We start from the raw sequence: 14836 nt of genomic DNA, 5'->3' as shown, positions 1-14836 counted from the left end.
TTCTGTGAGGCTAAAGAAGATTTTAAGTCTCCGGGATTATGACTTCTCAGAACCTTTCAACAGTAGTCAAATTTCACTTAAACTGAAAGCTAAAACACTGCCCAGTCTTGAATTATTTTGGTGATACTAATGCAGTGATCTGGGTTAGATTGACAGGATTTCTAACCTTGTCATGCACTGTCTCTTTAACCTGTCATAATTCTAAGGGCCTCTTTTGCTGCCGATAAGATTGTGTCAAAGGACTTCAAAACCAGCTTTCTTTACAACACAATCCAACGTGTGGTTTTATTTTTTTGCATCTGCTATTTTTAGGCCCGGTTACTTTGCAGCATTGAATGGTCTTGGATGGGCAATTTCGAAGGCACTCTGCTTTTGTGGATTCAGCAAAGGTCAGCACATTGTTAGAATTTTGCTGCCGGTGGCTGGGCTATTTCCAGCTGGAAAGTGCCAACAGACACTGCTCCTGAGTACTAATGTTTGGGTTTCGAGAACAGCTGGCTGGGATCCACAAATGAGTGGGCGGGGCAGAGAACGAGGGCAGGCCAGTGTTATTCCCAGTAAGGCACAGCTGTGGCAACAGGAATGTTTTCTCCTGATATGCTACAAGACGGTCTCTGGGCTGACATAGCCTTGGTGACTCTTGGTGTGTCATTATGCAATTTTGTGCCCTGAAAGTGTTTTGAGGCAACATTGTACTGCAGTGCCCTACAATGTAAACGGGACGGACTCTGATGGAGGATTTTGTCTCATAGGACAAGCTGAGAAGCGAAGACTCTGTGTGTAATGGGCTTGTGGTGGCTAATGCCTTTTTGTAAGAGCAGGCGTAGATGAGAGAAACCATGAAGTTGAAGCTCCTTCAGCATGTAGGGAAAATCCTTCTGTGATCAGCTACTAACAGTCAAGCCAGACAAGGGGGCGATAGTTAAGTGAAAGAAATATCCTCAGACTTGGTGCAGTATCTTACATACGGTGCCATATAATGCTGACAAAGGTTTCAGTTCAGATTGGGTTCAGATTCATTTCAGTCAGATTGGTTCCCCTTTTGAAAAAACACAGGCCAAGGGCTACATAAAAATTAGGAGTGTCGTATTTCAGTTTGCCATTAAACAGATGCCCTGTGGATGTGGTGGCCAAAAGAAACCACTGTGAGATGCTCATCCAGAAATATAATTTATGCTATCATGTGCCGAAAGTGTCCGTCTGCTATGTACATTGGACATACGTCTCAGACTCTTTGCCAAAGAATCAATGCCCACAAAACAGATATCAGACAGGATCACAAAGTAAAAACAGTTTCTTGCCATTTCAACCAGAAAGGACACTGTCTCGATGACTTGATTACCTGCATCCTGCTTCAAAGACCTTTTAAGACTTGAAAGAGAATTCTCTGAACTGTCATTCATGCTTAAATTCAACACTTTACACCTAAGCTTAAACAAAGACATCAATTATCTTACCCATTACAAAGATAGCTTCCCCAATTATCATTAGCTCACAGACATTTACCTTCCCCTCCTCCCCCCATCCCCCTTCTGTTCTGAAATTTGATTTGTCCTTCTCATATGTGTTCATTTTTTTAATTGTATCCTTATATGGCTGTGACAATTTTCTTCCTCAATTTGATCTGAGGAAGTGGGTCTGGCCCACGAAAGCTCATCACCTAATAAACCATCTTGTTAGTCTTTACAGTGCTACATAGTCCTGTTTTTTGTGAGATGCAGTGAGGCACGCAGACCAATGCCCTTCCTGGCGTACCCTGGAGAGAATGGCTGACTGTTTTTGTGCCACTCTTGATAGATTGATAGGCCCAGTGACTCACAGAGTCTCCTCCTGCTGTTTCTATCCTGTTCCCTCTTTGCATTTCATTGCCCGGACCAGCTAATCGTGCTCAGCAGCACCAGTGTGGTCAATGTATGTATTGCACTGGAGGTTGCCACAGAGCATATCAGTCTTCTGAGGAACTAGCAGGTTAACTTCATGCAAATCTGGAGTTTATACCTCTGTGACACCAAGAGTCAAAAGATGTGACAAAGGACTAGAGAGCAGCCTCCCCTGTATTTTGTTGTGCATTGCAGCATAATGGACAGATGGTCAACTCTAGACCTGCTTTAAGGGAAGCTCTTGGCCTGTGAGCGTGGTGAGGCACATCTTTTTCAAAGAGCGTGGAAGTACTGTGCAGCAGTCAGCAGGGATGAGAGCAGAACTCCTGGTCCCCAGGTTCTTGGAGCAGCCTCAGGTTAATGGGAAGTCTCATTATATTTGTGTAAAGTGGCCTGCCTTGTAGCCCAGATGAATAGGCAGCCTGGTCCAGCTGAAGGATGTTCTGCTAAATTTGGAACAGCTAGGAGGTTGATCGGAGGGGCTGGAGCAAGAGGTAACGTCTGCAATTAGAGGTCTTGATAACCTTGTACAGTTGCTTTTTGGAGCAATTCCCTGTCTTACCAGAGGGTCCTTCTGCAATATCAAGATATCAAATAACTATCCCTTTGGGATCAGCGTTACCACAAGGCTGATTAACATCCCCTTCCTTGAGCCCTGGCTTTTCTTTCCAGAATTGCTGCCCATTAGAAACACAACAGTATGGAGCAAAGCAAGCGCAATGAACACAGGAAAGTTGCATGGCCTGCGCTTATGCAGGAGACCAGACTACATGGTCACCAGGGCTTTATAATCTATTATCTCGCTGCAGTTTCTCCGAAAATGTGGCTTTTTTGGTTCTTGCCAACTTTCTTTCCTCAGCACAATGTATCTCTTCCCCGTTGCCACCACTGGCCTCTTTTCTCTGAGCTAGGCTAGCCTGAGGGCACAGCTCTGTTCTCCTGACCTCTCCCAGAGGCGTTGTAGTGCTGCTAATATAGAGTTTAAATAACAGTGCTTTGAGGGTAGTAATTTCAGCAGTCTCCCAAATTGAAGAGCTAATAAGGGTCTTTGGCACCCTAATTAAGGCTGTAGCATTTGCTCAGCGTAGTCCTAGGAGTTGTTTGTTGTTGGCTGGGTTTTGCAAGTCAGGGGAATGATCTGTGGATTGGTACTCCCTGTGCCAGCCTCCTCCACTCACTTTAAAACCAAGCAGCCGGCCCTCTGGCTGCAGACCCGGTTACTCAACTCTGCTGCCCCAGGTCTCTTGCATGGAGTGGGGCAAAATGAGCTCTCTGTGAGGGGTCCACAGGGATTCTGTCTAATCATGTTACTGAGGCACCAGGGAAGATCTTATTTAAAGAACAATAAATCAGATGCTAGCAGAGAAACAGGTGCTCTGCCTGGTGCAGCTTCATGGTTTTGCTGATGCAATTTGGCATAATACAGAATTCAGTCCTGGAATAGGGGCCAGATTGCCTAGGATTTTTGGTCCACCGGGTCAGCCCAAAGGGGAGGTGGAATATACCCCTGGCATTGGGTGTCCTGGCCAGTCTGGTTGCTGGAATGGTTCTTCACTGGCCATGCTCCCAGCAGAGGGGGTATTTGGAGCCATACTTGGAAGACAGGCATGTGGGCGGACTGTGCTATGCTCCGGCTAATCTCGCCCAATGGATGGGGCCTGGAGTAGGCCATTGTAGCCTAATTAAACTCTTGTGGCTGCTTTGATCTATGCCAGGGTTCAGGTAGATCCCAGCTGCCCCCAACATTACAGGGAGTGCAAAGGTACCTTACATCTGTTTTTGTGCCACCCACTGTCATGTTCCTGTCCAGACAATTTGCTTATCTTTTTCCAATAGTTTTTTCAGAAGCAGCTTTTATGAAATTTGGCCAGTCTACACTGGGCCAAATTTCGGAAAAGCCTCCTCTTTCAGAAGAGCCCTTCTTCCTTGTGGGAGGAGGAAGACAAGGCTTTCGAAAGAGCACGTCTGCTCTTCCGCAAAAAAAAAAAAAAAGCAGAAGAGCAGACACGTTCCCTGGATGTGGTGGAAGTTTTTCCAGGATACCTCTGGAAGAGGAGACATAGCCTCAGTCTTTCAATACAATGCGAAACTGAGTGAATGGATGTAAAAATAGCAAATCTTTCTGTTGGAGAAAAGACACCGACATACCCGTGCCTGATCCAAACTGAGTAATTCTGCCAGCCCCAAGAACTCAAAAACCATCAGGATATAGGAGAGGAGAGAGAGAGATTTTTTAAAAATAGTAAGTTCTGGTTATGTCTATACTGAAGAGTTTTTTTTGGAAAAACAGCCGTTTTTTTGAAAAAAACTTCACTTGCATCCACACCGCAATCACAGTGATTGAAAACAATCAAAAGAACAGCGGGGTTTTTCTGACCTCTTTCTACAAGGAAGAAGCCTTTTTCTGAAGAGCTCTTTTGGAAAAAGGTGTGTGGGGACGGGGAAACGAGAGTTCTTTCAGAAGAAAAGGAAAGAGGAAAAAGCACAGGTGCCCTGGTGGCCATTCCATCCACAGTAATCACTGCTTGCATGCGAGATAGCGTCCATTCAGTGTGGACGCTCTCTTTCGAAAAAGCAGATTGCTTTTTCAATGTGCTTTGGCAGTGTGGACGCTCTCTTTCGGAAGAAGCTTTTTTGGAAGATCTCTTCTGGAAAAGCTTCTTCTGAAAGAAGCCTGCAGTCTAGACGTAGCCTCTGACCCTTTAGGGAGCTGTCAATTCACATTTTCAAGCCTTTAACAATCATAAGGGCTGCAAACATATGTTTTTGTTTTTAAATGGAAGCTGAACTTCCCATGCAATCTCCTGATTCCTGCAGCTGGGGATTAGATCTAAGAAACCCTCCCAATATTGTGAGACTGGCGGTAAAATCACGGCATCTGGTTCCACCGTAAATCCTATTCCCACAGGATCAGCCGGCTCGTAGCTTCATTTCCTGTGTAGCCGTTGCACTGAGCTGTTGAAACAGCTGGATGTCCCGTCCCAGAAGTGGCTGCATTTCAGTGGTAGGGGAGGGGATTTCTGTCTGGCTGCATGTGGCTGGTGGAGTGGTGTGTCTTAGGGTTCTGTGATACGGTCTTGCTTGTGCATCACCATCCTTGTGGGGCAGTAGCAGTAGTGAGGTCTCTGTGGTGTCTTTGGCATGCCTCCAATTTTCGGGCAAAACCTCCGTGGGTTTTTTTTTTAGCTTTTATTACTGTCGCCTGTGTGTTGGTTGGTAGGATTTTCGTCTGGGGTTCTTCAGTATGGAGCAAACCGATTGATATCTTGTATTACAGCAGCACCTACAGTTCTGACACAGGACCAGGGCCTCCTGGGTGCTGGCTAATACTGCTCACGTATTGCTGATCATTTGAATTTCATCTTCCCACTGGGTGTAGCAGGGAGCTATTCTGAGATAATATTAGTTTACTCCACATGTTTTCCTGGCAATTAAGATGGAATAAGATACTGCCTTATATAGACCAGCTATCCTTGAATTTCTAGCAAAATTACCATATTTCCATTCTGTCCCTCCAAGAAAAATGTCTCTTACACTGAATACGTTTTGGTGGAACTAAAAGGCATGTCCTTGTTTCCTTTGCTGTCATGTATCTATTTATAGTTTTCCAAGGTTTGCAGGCGTTCTGTCGCTGTCCATTACTCCTGATGAAGCCAGTAGTCTTCCTGGTACATATGGAGGAGTCTTTGTGGCAGGTGTGCTTTAGCAGAGGGAAGTGTTACCTAGTGGTTACAGCAAGGGACTGCGAATCAGGAGAATGTAGGTGTTTTGTTCAGTCTCTACAGCTTGCTCAGTGTGGACCTTGGGGGAGTCATTCAACCTCTCTCTGGGGTCTGTTTCCCAGCTTGCAGAATGGGGGTGATGCTGGGTCTCATTAAGAGGCAGTGAGGCAAAATTCCTTCCTGTTTGAGCAGCAGGCAGGAGGTGGGTAAGTGCTCTAGAAATGCATAGGAGATGATGGTGGGGGGAGTTGTTTTCTTACACAGGAAACTTAAGACGAGTTGTGGGTGATGCTGGAATTGAAATGAGAGAGGAACCGCTCCCTTTGTTGTCGTCAATATGATTAAGGGAAGAAGACCAAGGAGTTTGAATGACAATGTTCTTTGTCTGGAAGGGTGGTCTAGTCTAGTGGTTAGGGTGCTAGCCTGGCACTTGGGAAACCTGAATTCAGTTCTCTCTGTGAGCACCTTGGGCCTGTCTACACACTTGCCCTGGGGCCTGCCGACTTTAAGCAGCTTGGGGCTACTGGCTGCTGTTACCACAGTAACGGTGGTGGCTGGAGCCCCAGGCCCAGTAAATCACTGCTGGAGTGTGGCCCTGAGGCCCAGGGAGGGCCAGTGCTGCACTTTGGGTAGTGCAGAGGGCTGGCTGCCCCCAACCCTGACCCTTCAGCTGGAGGCTATGCCCCCTTCTGGGAGTGTGGACCTGCTCCCCATGACCACACACATCTTGCCTGGGGGGCCTGCCTGGCTATACTTGGAAGTTAGCACTGATTAAAGTAGGCTGTGGGCTGTAAGGCCAAAAGCTGTCTCCAAATAATTCTGTGTGGACACTCTTATCCCCTTAACCCTCTTCAAACAGGCACAGAAACAAAGCCCTCTTATTCTGGACTACAAGTGTCCCCACAGAGGTACACAGGGACAGTTAGCGGGGAACAGCTTGCTAGACAAGCCCGCTGATGTGCATGCTGGGGCTAATCGCACTGCCCTGCTTACAGAGGTGTGGTGAGGAGACATGCATTGAAGGTTGTGTGGTGCTCAGAAACGACAGTCATGGGGGCTGTATTTGTACTGTAGATGGGAACAATTGGGACAGCTGGCACTGGCCCATATGGAGCTGTCATATTCATGCCTTCTGGGCCCTGGCCCTGATGTGAACATGGCCAGTTGTGTCAGGAGAAGGGAAGAGTCTAGTTAACTCCATTCTGTTCCCTCTGCCCTGGTAACCTGGACTGAGGATGTGAAGTACTTGATGCAGTTTGTACACAATTAGTCAATACGGGGCCACTGTGGCTCTGCAGTTTAAATACAGTAGGAGATGGGCGTGCAGGCAGTCTCGGCTCATGCCAGGTCCCGCACTACGCCACATCTCTTCCTTTTCAATGGGGGGGCTCTTATTCCATTTGGGTATGTCTACACTACCACCCTAGTTCGAACTAGGGTGGTCATGTAGTCAACTGGAGTTGCAAATGAAGCCCGGGATTTGATTTTCTTGGGTTTCATTTGCATGTTGCCGGGCACCGCCATTTTTAAATGTCCGCTAGTTCGGACTCTGTGCCCCGTGGCTACGAACAAGGAGTAACGGTAGTTCGGAATAGGAAGCCTAGTCCGAACTACCTAGTTCGTGCCGCGTGTAGCCGCGGGGCACGAGTCCGAACTAGCGGACATTTAAAAATGGCGGCACCCGGCAACATGCAAATGAAGCCCGGGAAATTCAAATCCTGGGCTTCATTTGCAACTCCGGTTGACTACATGACCACCCTAGTTCGAAGTAAGGTGGTAGTGTAGACATACCCTTTAAAAGGCAGAGCTGCAGCGCTGCTACACCTCTGCTTCCCATGCCCCTGCTGCAGAGACGGTGCTGTTGAGAATCGGCTTTTAAGATTGCTCCCCCGTTCCCCACCACTGTCTCTGATATAGAGACGGCAAGGGGAGGTGGTGGAAATGCGAGTAGTCGACTCGACTACCTGATAAGCATAGGCTCATTGGGTAGGTGACTATTTGGCGACTCTTCATCCCGTGAACGAGTGTGCTGTTTTCTAAGGTGCACTATGTGACCTGGTGCAAACAAAGATGGGAGGACTGCATCAGAGGGTGGGTGGGCGACGCCTATTGGGAATGGCTGTTTGAAGGAAGAGGATGCCTGTCTTATTCATGTTGGATTGCTGTGTAGTGTGATACAGGTTGAAGGACAATCAGAGGCTGAAAAGGCTCATGGCAGCTAAAGAGTGGCTGCTGAATTCCTCAAACTCTGACCAACTGATGGTATCTTGCCTCAAAAATCCTGAACTTGAATGCCAGCCCCAGCTGTGCAAATCCAAACACTGCTTCCTTTCAGAGGCAGCGGCCGGTACTGTGTGATTTATCGTTCCAGGGAGAGCACGCTGAACAAGGCTCAAAGCATCACCATTTTCCAGCGCCTGCAGCCAAGAAAAACCTGTCAGGGCTGGATTCCCTTTGGTTCAGGCAGCTTTTGGCACAAGCTATGGGGCAATTAATCTGTCTGGTGCTTGGAAACTGGTTCTCATGAGACAGAGCTTCTCTAGTCTCCTTCAAAGTAGCCCATTTTGATAAAACCACAGCAGTGTGCATTGTAATTGCTCCAGCAACTTTCTCTTGAAATAAGGGAAGTGATAGTCTGTTTCCCTTGCAATTCTAGCCCACAGCCTAGGAGATCTGATAAGAAATCTCTCAAATCAGCCTAGATTCTCCTGTTTTAAATTCATCTGAGTGTTACTTACTGCTCTTCCTTATATCACTTTCATTCCTCTGCTTCCTGTGTGTTTACGTCCTCAAAACCTTTAGAGGCGGTTATGAGGTTATACCCTTTGTTTCACTAAGCTATTCTTGCTCAGCTCTTTGAATTTTCCCTCAGTAATCTGTCTCTTTAGCTTGCTGGAAGCATTTCTGAGCTCTTCTCTGAACTTCCTCTAGCTTGGCTTTCTCCTCAGAGCTGGTCTTGTGGCTAAGGGGCTAGACAGGGCATCCCTGACTTGGCCACAAACTTCCAGGTTTTCGGCAAATCACTTCAATCTCGCTGTGTGTTGGTTCCCCATTTGTAAACATTCTTTGGTTTTCTCACTCCTTGCCTCCTCTGTCGTTTGTATAGCGCCTGGCCCACTGGAGCCACAGGGTCAGTCGTGGTTTGAGGGTGTGATTAAACAGAACTGAGGCTCTGCAGTTTCCCCCCTTATTGACTAATCGAGTAGTTAATGGAAATTCCATCCACTACTCAGTTAACCGATTAAACAAAATGTAACATCCCTACAGAGAATATTTTAGGGTATGTCTACACTACAAAGTTAGTTCGAACTAACAGACGTTAGTTCGAACTAACTTTCATAGGCGCTACACTAGCGCTCCGTTAGTTCGAACTTAATTCAAACTAACGGAGCGCATAGGTCGAACTAGGTAATCCTCATTCCACGAGGATAAAGCTTAGTTCGAATTTACTAGTTCGAATTAAGGGGTGTGTAGCCCTTTAATTCGAACTAGTGGGAGGCTAGCCCTCCCCAGGTTTCCCTGGTGGCCACTCTGGTCAACACCAGGGAAACTCTACTGCCCCCCTCCCGGCCCCGGACCCCTTAAAGGGGCACGGGCTGGCTACGGTGCCTGTGCCAGGTGCAAGCCTGCCACCACCCAGCCAGCAGACCCTGCACCTGGCACGGATCGAGCCACCCACCCGATGCCCCCCAGCTCTCCCCCTCTTCCCGGGACCAGGCTGGCGGCTCCCGGGAGCTTGCCCGGGACCGCAAGAGGCGGGCACCCGCCTGGGCTAGTGCGGACATTGTGGACCTCATCCACGACCTCCGCACTAGGCACAGGAAAGTGGCCGTCTAGGGCAGGAGAGCTGCCAGCCTGGCCACCCAGGAGCAGGTGTGCATGAAAATCAAGGGGGTCCACTGAGACCCCCGACCCTGAGCTTACAATGGCCGTCCTGGGTCAGACCAAAGGTCCATCTAGCCCAGTAGCCTGTCTGCCGACAGCAGCCAACCCTAGGGACCCTGGAGGGGATGGACCGAAGACAGTGACCAAACCATTTGTCTTGTGCCATCCCTCTCCAGCCTTCCACAAACCTTGGGCAGGGACACCACTCCTACCCCCTGGCTAATAGCACTTTATGGACCCAACCTCCATGACTTGATCTCACGTCCCTTTAAACTCTGTTCCAGTTCTAGCCTTCACAGCCTCCTGCAGCAAGGCGTTCCACAGGTTGACTCTTTGCTTTGTGAAGAACAACTTTCTGTTACTAGTTTGAAGCCTGCTACCCATTCCTTTCCTTTGGTGTCCTCTAGTCCTTCTTTATGGGAACTAATGAAGAACTTTTCTGTATGCACCCTCTCCACACCACTCCTGCTTTTAGAGACCTCTATCCTGTCCCCCCTCCGTCTCCTCTTTTCTAAACTGAAAAGTCCCAGTCTCTTTAGCCTCTCTTCATATGGGACCTGTTCCCAACCCCTGATCATTGTAGTTGCCCTCCCCTCTCCCACCCTCTCTCTTCCCCTCTCCCACCTCCTTTTCCCAGTCTCCCCCAGTTTTGTTCAATAAAGACAGATTCCATTTTTGAACACAATTGTCCTTTATTTTGTACATCAAGAAAAGGGGCTAGGGAAGGGTAAGTGGAAGTAGGTGAGAGAGGAATGGGGTACGAGCCCCTGATGGGGAGGACTGGGCTGGCTCTGCGGGCTTCTGGGGGTGGAAGCTCTCCTGCAGCCCCCCAATTGCCCCCTCTCCCCAGATGGCAGCCTGCGGCAAGTGCAGCCAGGCTGATGGCCGAGTGGTGTGATGTGCTCAGTATGGGTAGTCCGGGCACTCCAAGCCAGGACTGCTTTGCAAGCGGGGCACCCCTGAGAACTGTCTGTCCGGGGTGGGGGTCGGGACCCTTTAAGCGCAGCCCTCGGCTTGCCTGAGACAGCATCTCCACGCTCTAAGTCCTCCTCTGATGCCCTGCCGGCACTGCTTCCGGCCATCCTTAAGCCCGGTTCAGGGTCCACTTAATGTGGACATGCTAGTTCGAATTAGCAAAACGCTAATTCGAACTAGTTTTTAGTTCTAGACGCGTTAGTTCGAATTAGCTTAGTTCGAATTAACTAATTCGAACTAAGTTAGTTCGAATTAACGCTGTAGTGTAGACATACCCTTAGTGCCTCTGTATAAATCCATACTACACCCACATCTTGAATACTGAATACAGATGTGGTTGCATCATTTAAAAATATATATATCTTGGCATTGGAAAACGTTCAGAAAAGGGATACAAAAATTATTAGGGGTTTGGAACAGGTGCAATATGAAAAAAAGATAAAGACTGGGACTCTTCAGTTTAGAAAAGAAGAGATTAAGGGGGGATATGATAGCGGTGTATAAAATCATGACAGGTATGAAGAAAATGAATAACAAAAAGTTATTTAATTGTTCCCATAACACCAAAAGTAGGGAGGTCACTAAATGAAATTAAGAGGTTGCAGGTTTAAAACAAGCAAAAGGAAGTTTTTCTTCAGGCAGCGCACAGTCAACCTGTGGAACTCCTTGCCAGAGGATGTTGTGAAGACCAGGACTTCAACAAGGTTCAAAAAAGAACTAGATAAATTCATGGAGGTTAGGTCCATCTGTACTTATTAGCCAGAATAGGTAGGAATGGTGGTCCCTAACCTCTGTTTGTCAGGGGCTGGAAATGGATGACAGGAGAGGAATAACTTCATGATTACCTGTTCTGTTCACTCCCTCTGTTGGAAGACAGGATTCTGGGCTAGATAGAACTTTGGTCTGACCCACTATGGCCGTTCTTATATTCTTATATTGTTCTTATGAAGTTCTCAGATTAGAATTAAATGTTTTATGAGTGAAGTATTCTGGCTGTCAGATATGGCTTTCACCACATCGTGTGAGGAGGGACTTGTGCTTTCCTGAACCATTGGCCTCTTTTTGCCATATCCCAGGCAAACTCGTGCCTGCTTTGCTGTCATCTGGGTCTCTTCCCCATTGCTGCTTCCTGTATGGCCCCCTCCCATTGTCATTGTGTGTGGGTCATTTTTTCCTGTGTGTATTTCTGCACTGAATTTGGTTTTATTTACTCATCAACCCGTAGCTTCCTTAACGGGATTTTTCTCTCCTTTCTGGTGTTTGTTACTCCTCCCAGTTTTGAATCCTCAGCAATTTCTGTTGTACTCCCTCTTCCTGATCTGTGAGAATTTTGTATAAAATGAAACCGCTCCAAAACAATCCCTTAACGCAATACAGTACGTTGTTGTCTGTGATCCTTTGACTGATTGCCAGTCCTTGTGACTCTGCTCCTACGCATACTGGCTGGGACAAAGTTCAAATTCACCTCAGCTTCACCTCGGCCATTGTGTGTGGCGTTTGAGGGCATGCACGGGCATAAGAGACCTAGTGAGCGCTGCCAAGATGCTGTCATTTCTTTCTCAGCCTTTCTAGAAAAGTGTGTTCCATTGCAGCTAAGCTCGTTAATGAAAACAAAATGTACAGTAGCTTTTTCAGCAGCTAGCTGAGCCCATGCCAGAGCTAGTCAGATCTTCCAAGCAGGAGGGAATGATTACATGCTGTTACAGGCAAGGGGACAGCCTTTTGATAAGAATGGGCATGCATTTTGGGTTCTCTGTAAACATACTCTCTTCTCCCTGTCCAGTGCAGCCCTTTGGGCTCTCCACTGGGAGTGGTCTTCCGAGACTACAGGCAGTCGATTTTCCAGAGTTCAGTTGAATGGGTCTAGTAAAGATCTGCTAAATCAAACTCTGTGGGCACCCCTATTGATGCCGGAACTCCTCGATTTGTGAGGGGTAAAGGACCTTGACGGGAGTGTTTGCTCTCGTTGAAGGTTGAAGTAAGATACCCTGACTCCAGCAACACAATTAATGTAGCTGGAGTTGTGTATCTTAATTTGACCTTCCAAGTAAGTATAGACCAGTGAACGATGAGGTGGATACAGCATGTACATACCTGATAGATCTACTGATCATTTGCTAAAATTCCTTTTCTAACTGCAGATCGACAGGACAGAGACAGCTGTGAATAACCTCAACCCAGCCTTCTCCAAGAAGTTCATCGTCGATTACCATTTTGAAGAAGTGCAGAAGTTAAAGTTTGCTCTATTTGATCAGGACAAGTCGAGCATGCAGCTGTATGAGCATGACTTCCTGGGGGAATTCTCCTGCACCTTGGGCATGGTGAGTCTACAGCAACACTGCACCCTGTCAGCTAACAGACACTTGTGTGTCTCCCTCATATGGCAGGATTCCTAAGCACTTCACATACATGTAAGGGTGGGTATAGGGCTAGGCAGAGCTGGTAGCGTTGCCTTTTGTGAAGGTCTCCTGACCCTTTTCAGTACAAGATCCTGCTTCCAGTTACTTATGACTTTGCCAAACTTTAATTGTTCAAGCAGAAATTTCCCATGTTGGGTGTCTGCCTACTGTGGAATTTTTTTTTCGATGTTTCATCAAAAATGGTTCGCTTATTTCTGAGGATGAGATTAGAAAAAAACATTGTTTTGCTTATGTTCAAGTAAAATAAAATATTGCCCTCGGGGCTAGGAGAAAAGGCTAAAAATTTGGCAGACAGATAAGGGATGTGCCTCTTGCTGTTCTTGTGAAACTACCCAACTTTGGCTGAGGCCTTTTAAAAAATCTCAGTTCAAACACGTTCAGCAAAGATTCCTTAGAATTTGGCAGCCATCATCTCCAAAGATTCCCTCTGCACTGAGCATGCATCCGCCCAGGGCTGCAGGGGGTGAGCAGGGACATTCTCTGCGACTGCAGCATCTAAGTGCTTCAGGCAACTGTGCCACCAGGCACTGGAACTGAGAGATGGAAAACACTTTTGCCTACGCTCATTGCTGGCAGCCATGTAGTAAGGAGAAGGAAGGTTGCCTGACTGAAATGCAGAGGGGTCAGGAGCCACACTGAGGCTGGAGAGGGACTAGATTGGGGTAAAGAACGAGGAGAGGAATTGTGTCTAGGAACATGCCATTAAGGTTTCCTGCACAACATTTCTGTCATTTCCTAATTTATGAGAGCTTGACATTGCAACCTTCCAGCATGGTGACACCTAGCAGACACTGCTACCTGACAACAGAGAGCAGGCATCTGGCATGACTCTGGATCATGTATCTGGTTTTTTCCTGTTTCACTGCAGACAGCTGGGCAGGGGTCTCCAGAGCGCAGGTGCCAACTTCAGTAAGGGGGCAGGGCACTAACCCCAAACTGGTTTATGAATTCTGTACTACGTGTTCACCAACCTTTATGACAGCCTGTAACAGCCTAGCCACGGAGCCATAGGCAGTCCCTGTGGGCACTCCGATATGTCTTGTCACCCAGGTAAACTTGCCTTTGTGACAGATGATTCCTTACACCAAAAATCACAACAATATTTAGTTTACTCCCAGTCTCTAAGGACCAGTCACTTTCCCTAGGCCAGTGGTCTCCAACCTTTTTACACCCAAGATCACTTTTTAAATGTCAGAACAAGCCAAGATCTACTGCCCCATCCTTCCCACAAGACCCCACCCCTTCCTTGAAGCCCCGCCCTCTCTATTCTCCTCCTCTCCATCACTTGCTATCCTCAGCCCTTATACGCTCTACACGGCTGCTTTTTTTTCCGATTCTTCTGTAGGAAGAGGTTTTTCTAACATTTGGCTTGTCTAGACTGGTCCAAATGTCAGAAAACCCCCTTCTTTCAGATGCCCCCTTCCGAGGAATACAGGGGTTACCAAAAGAGCATGTTTGCTCTTCCACTAAAAAAACTGGAAGAACAAACGCGTCCTTGGACGTGGAAGAATTTTTCCGGAATATCTCTAGAATCCTGGAAAAACTCCTGCAGTCTAGCTGTACCCGCACTGGGATGAGACAGAATGTGTGGGCTCTGGGGTAGGAATGAGGGATTTGGGTGTGGGAAGGGCTTGACAAGTCTTGGCTTGACAAAGCCCTGGCTAGGTTGATTTAATTGGGATTGGTCTTGCCTTGGGCAGGGGGCTGGACTTGATGGCCTTCTAAGGTCTCTTCCAGCTCTAGGATTCTAAGGGGTGAGAGGTGCAAGCTCTGGGAGGAAATCTGGATGCAGGAGGAGGTGGAGAAGGGGACACTGGCTCGGGGACGGGGCTCCAGGCCGGGCAGTGTTGGGGTCAGATGGAGGGTTGGGATACTAAGCAAGCCACAGGCTTGTGAATGTGAGGTTGCAGGAATTTGGGTTGGGGTATGTGAGGGGCTCAGGGCAGGGGATTCC

The 14836-nt window shown here is 47.6% G+C and overlaps 1 protein-coding gene across 5 annotated transcripts in view; it reads left to right on the top strand.

Moving 5' to 3' along the window:
• Positions 1-14836, top strand: part of CPNE2 (copine 2) — a 167000-nt gene that overhangs the window by 51098 nt on the left and 101066 nt on the right. For 4 of the 5 annotated variants that reach the window (XM_075940373.1, XM_006121032.4, XM_075940372.1 and 1 more), the window contains exon 3: positions 12604-12783. In XM_075940373.1, coding sequence (XP_075796488.1) covers positions 12604-12783 — 180 coding nt within the window. Of the gene's footprint in view, positions 1-11934; positions 12039-12603; positions 12784-14836 lie in introns of those variants that run through there. The other variant, XM_075940375.1, reaches the window with a different exon arrangement.

Source organism: Pelodiscus sinensis, chromosome 12 (assembly GCF_049634645.1).
Source record: "Pelodiscus sinensis isolate JC-2024 chromosome 12, ASM4963464v1, whole genome shotgun sequence".
NCBI lineage: Eukaryota > Metazoa > Chordata > Testudines > Trionychidae > Pelodiscus > Pelodiscus sinensis.
Note: the sequence above shows the minus strand (reverse complement) of the source record. Positions and strands in the feature narration are given on the sequence as shown.